We start from the raw sequence: 4,966 nt of genomic DNA, 5'->3' as shown, positions 1-4,966 counted from the left end.
TATTTTTACAAATAGGTATTGAAAAAAAGAAAAACAAAATATTCTTCCCTTCCTAGAGAACCGGTTTCATTTTTAATTTTTTCCTCGAAAATATATTTTATTAATTTGACCCAATTTTTTGTCATTAACATCATGTGATTGTATGATATCCGATACAAAACCAAATTATAAAATTCTAAACAATATTAACAATACATTTGAGTCAAGAATTTGAAATCCACAAATCCAAATACACTCAGGTTGCACTTGAATTGAAGTATTTCAAATTCATAAATTTCGATTATAATTTTAGTGTTATCAATGAAACATAGAGAACATCAAATCCATAGATTTCAAATACTTTTATCAAAGCAGAACCTCAAGGTTGCATGCCGATCAAAATACTAGTATTTCTCGTGAACATGAACGTTAATCTACGAATTCCAATTTCCAAGTCTGGTTAAGTTACACACAGGGACCAAGAAACGCAGAAAGCGGACAAAAATGAACATATTCACATCAGAAGTATATGATACCATTTTGTACAGTTCAAGAATCAAGACACCAAAACCTGATGACTTGATGCGAAACATGAAAGGAGGATGTGTGAAAGCGAATATGGCGTATCATATCGAAGGAACTTCAGAATTCTTACATGTAGAGAGCCTGCTACAGGAGGACGAGCTAGACGGCATGCATCGAAACTTTCTAGTTCTTCGAGTAAAAGCACTGTACAAAAGAAAAGTGAGATACTCGGTCCTATGGCTATTCTTATTACAACCCTTGAGGAACAATCGAAGCTCATTTTTTCTGACAGTCGTGTATTCGCAATTACACATGCAGGTTTGTATTAAAAAAAGGCTGTATGGAACTCGTCCTCAAGATTTCCCTGATTCTAATGCATCAAGTAATGAAACAACTTCGTCAATGGAGGGTCTTCTTCTAGGATCTTCGTCTATGCATTTACAGGCAACAAGCAGCACCTCCATGAGTTGTTTTTCACAATCTTGATGCCATATACTCGGATCGAATATTTCCTTCTCTTTTTTCTCTAGCTTCTTCTGATAAATCCACGGCACCAGAACTCTACAATTCTTTCCCTTGCAAACATCAACAGGCCGTCTTCCTGTAATAAGCTCAAGAAGAACAACTCCGAAGCTGTAAATGTCGCCCTTGAATGTTGCAGTCAATGTCTGACTATACTCCGGTGGAATATATCCCAATGTGCCAACCAAATCCGTGGTTACATGTGTATCGTATGGATGTAGCAGCCTTGAAAGTCCAAAATCAGCCAAGTGGGCCTGAAATTTCTCATTCAACAAAATGTTGCTAGTTTTGATGTCTCGGTGAATTATGTTTGGCTCATTATGCAAATAAGCCAGCCCGTGTGCCGCTCCTTGCGCTATTTTCAATCTGGTCTCCCATGCAAGAAACGAACTACCATCAACCCTTTCGTGCAACCAATAGTCCAAGCTTCCATTTTCCATAAATGAGTAAACTAACAACCTATCATTCCCATAAAGACAGTAGCCTTGAAGAGAAACAAGGTTCTTGTGCTGAGCTCTGGACAGAGCTTCCACTTCAGCTCGGAATTCACGTTCCATCTGTCCACAATCTCCAGAAAGCCGCTTGATGGCAACTTTCGAGCCATTAGGTAGATTAGCCTTGTAAACAAGACCAAATCCTCCACAACCAACAATATTTGATTGGTGAAAATTGTTTGTTGACTTGAGTACATCTGAAACTGTAAGATCTCTGCAATCTGTGTTCTTGAAAAGCACCAGCTTTGGAGATCCAAATGCATCGGAAAATCTTGGAGCCCGGCTGGTTTCCTCCACATCTTCAATTGGAACTTGTGCATTTCTTCTTGATATTCTTATCAACATAAAAGCCACGATCAAAGCAATTCCGGTGCCAATGCTGATTGTTATTCCAAATATACTGCCTCGGACAAACTTGCCATGTGCATTATGCGGTTGATTCGGTGGTTGGTGCTCCGTGACATTGACAGAACAAGGAGAAATCATATTTCCGCAAAGTCCAGGATTACCATCAAAGCTGGAGCTGGGAAAGCTAAGGAACTGGCCCCCTGTTGGAATTGGTCCTACCAGATGATTATTAGCAACACTAAACTTCGAAAGGAAGGTGAGCTGATTGAAAGATGAGGGAATAGATCCATGAAGGTCGTTCGAAGACAAGTCTAACATCTCCAGGTTTACCAAATTTGAAATGGAACTCGGGATGGTCCCAGTTATATTATTTCTACTAAAATCTAACACGTGAAGCTGCCTTAGGCATCCTATTTCAGGCCAAATTGATCCATTAATTCTATTATTGCTCAACAATATGGATGGAGGGAAACTTGAAGCTTGATTATACTGCAGGCCACTGGCACTCTGGTTTCTCTTGACAAAAAGTGGAATACCAGATGATGTATTAAGACCCGGTGAATGAAGAGTTACAGAAACAAGGCTCTTAAGGTCTGTGATGCCTTTTGGAATTGCTCCAGTTAGCGAATTATTTGAAAGGTCCAAATAGAATAATCCTTCCATCTGATCAATCCATGAAGGAATACAGCCTTGTAAATGGTTCCACGACAAGTCAAGAACTTGCAACTTCCGACAATTTAACAGCCAATCCGGGATTCTACCAGTCAGGCCGCAGTTTCCCAGCGCGAAAAGCAATAAGCTCTCAAAGCCACTCATGCTTCCTGGTATTTCCTCACCATGAAAATTTTTGGTGAGTATAAGAGTGGTCAGATTTTTGCAATGCCTCAAAACAGATAATGAGCCCCTCAAATTCACCATGCTGTTGTTAGACAAAGAAACAAATGAAAGAGAGGAGAGATTTGTGTACGTTTCCGGGATTTGTCCAGTTATATAATTCTTGGCAAAACTCAAGATTCTTAGTTTCTGGCACCTAGATAGTGATTCTGGCAAGGAACCAGAAAAATAATTACTAGCAAGATCAAGAGCACAGAGATTATGCATTCTTGAGAAATCAAGACCAATAGGACCCCGAAGAGTGTTGTTCCGCAGATCAAGCACCTGCAGCTTAGAGCAGTGTGCCAAAGAGTTGGGTAATGAACCAGAGAAAAAATTAGAAGGTGCAACAAACTGCTCTAGTTCAGTTAAGTTCCCAAAAACATTAGGAAGTGAACCTGAGAACCAATTCTCAGTCAAAATTAAGGTTCTAAGATTTACAAGCTTACTGATCTTATAGCTTAGGTGGCCTGAAAAATTATTTGAAGAGATTGAAATGTGCTCCAGCGATGATAAAGAGTACAAGGAATTCGGAAGGTCACCAGAAAATGAATTGAAATCCAAATGGAGCTCACGCAGAGATGCATTGCAATCTTTCAAGCCTTCAAGCCCCCCTGAGAAATTATTGGATGACAAATCCAGAACCTGAATTTGGTTTGAGAAAGTACATAATTTGGAGCTGAGTTCACCAGTACACAAATTGTTGCTTATATTGAATACAACAAGATTTGGAAACATCCCAAGATCAGCTACATTTTCGGTGAACAAATTAGTGGAGAGATTGAGGGAACGAACTGTTTCTAACCCAGATATTGCCATGAACGGAGATCCGCTTAACATATTGTGACTAAGATCAAGAACTCCCAGCTGCTTCAAATTAGAGAGACACGAGGGCAAGCCACCATCAAGAAAATTATGCGAAAGATCAAGCCTTTCCAACAGATCCAATTTGCATAAGGACTCAGAAATTCCACCCTTCAAGTATTTTCCAGACAAACTTAAAGCCATCACTCTACTTCCTGCATACGCATTAACAAAATCCTCACAGACAACACCTTCCCATTCGCAACAACTTGATTCGTTAGACCATGAAAATCTTACAGAACCCTTGATCAATTGGCCTGAAAAATCCTTCAATGCTGCCAAATCATTCAGATCACAGTTCCCGGTAGGCGATCCAAGATTCAGCAAGCAGCAGAAAAAGCAAGCCAAGAATACCAAACTAAAAAAACCCATCAAGAAATTATCAGGCAAGCAGAGAACCAACTAAAGTAAAGGCTAACAAAAACCAGGAACTCAAAGAAATTATTGCTCCCCCTACTTTTCAGAATGAAGAAGAAATCCGAATGATGAAAAATTTACAATTCACAAACCTACACACCTCAGAAACCACGAAGGGTCAAATCATAACACTTCTGAGGGAAGCAACAATTAAGATCTCCTGTCTCCCACATGAACAGAAATCTTAAATCACTACCTGAGAAGCAACAAGTGCCTGTAGATGCCGCACTTAGATTTCCTCCGTCCCAACTTGAAATAAATCTTAAACTTCGAAACGCTATTCAGATCAAAACCACCTCTTTCACGCAGAAACTACAAACCCAATTCCCAAAAGACCTCAAAAATCACGGAGGAGGAAAAAGACATAACAAACGACTTGCAACACAAGCTTGCGTTCTCATGGTCCAAGATCCCCATGTCCCCAATTTGCAGACATAAATGGGAAAACGTATTTTCTTTGTAAAACCCCACAAACCAAATCCCGTCATTAAATACTACTTTTGTAGCCGTATCACTTGCAAACGAAGCAATCCATCACCTAGAACTGGAGCCCACCAGTCGGAAAAATTAGCTCATAATCTTACCCTTGCTGGGCAATTTTATTTCTCTCTTCATATACTCCTGGTGAGCAATTAGAAATCAAAGAAAGTGCGAAAAGAAAAGGTTCAGCATCAGACGAAAGGGGCAAGATTTGAACGCTGATTACACTCGTCAGTGCGTGAAAGGTAGGTGGCTGTGGACTCGTTGAAAATGATGACCGAAGGATTTGACTCTTTTTATTAATTATTTTTATTATCAGATTATTTTTTTGTTTTATCGGATTTATATTCATCAATGTTGATATTCTAGTTCCTTGCACGAGATCGTCGATGTCCCAAATATAACATAAATAAGATTATGGTTACTTTTTTCTGAGAAAATAAGATTATGGTTATTAATATTTC

At 39.2% G+C, this 4,966-nt stretch overlaps 1 protein-coding gene across 2 annotated transcripts; it reads right to left on the bottom strand.

Annotated features, from left to right (window-relative positions):
• Positions 1-375: 375 nt before the first annotated feature.
• Positions 376-4,752, bottom strand: LOC140874978 (phytosulfokine receptor 2). 2 transcript variants are annotated; one of them, XM_073278498.1, is made up of 2 exons: positions 4,123-4,752; positions 376-3,963 (listed from the first exon to the last, which is right to left on the bottom strand). In XM_073278498.1, exon 2 carries the CDS (start codon positions 3,747-3,749, stop codon positions 858-860), a length of 2,892 nt encoding a protein of 963 aa, XP_073134599.1. In that variant the 5' UTR covers positions 3,750-3,963; positions 4,123-4,752; the 3' UTR covers positions 376-857. The 2 variants fall into 2 exon arrangements, with proteins under 2 accessions (XP_073134599.1, XP_073134594.1); XM_073278493.1 differs by having other exon boundaries at positions 376-4,752.
• Positions 4,753-4,966: the final 214 nt, after the last annotated feature.

This window comes from Henckelia pumila, chromosome 1, assembly GCF_033568475.1.
Source record: "Henckelia pumila isolate YLH828 chromosome 1, ASM3356847v2, whole genome shotgun sequence".
Taxonomy (NCBI): Eukaryota; Viridiplantae; Streptophyta; class Magnoliopsida; order Lamiales; family Gesneriaceae; genus Henckelia; species Henckelia pumila.
The sequence above is the reverse complement of the archived record's forward strand: the minus strand, read 5'-3'. Positions and strand labels throughout refer to the sequence as shown.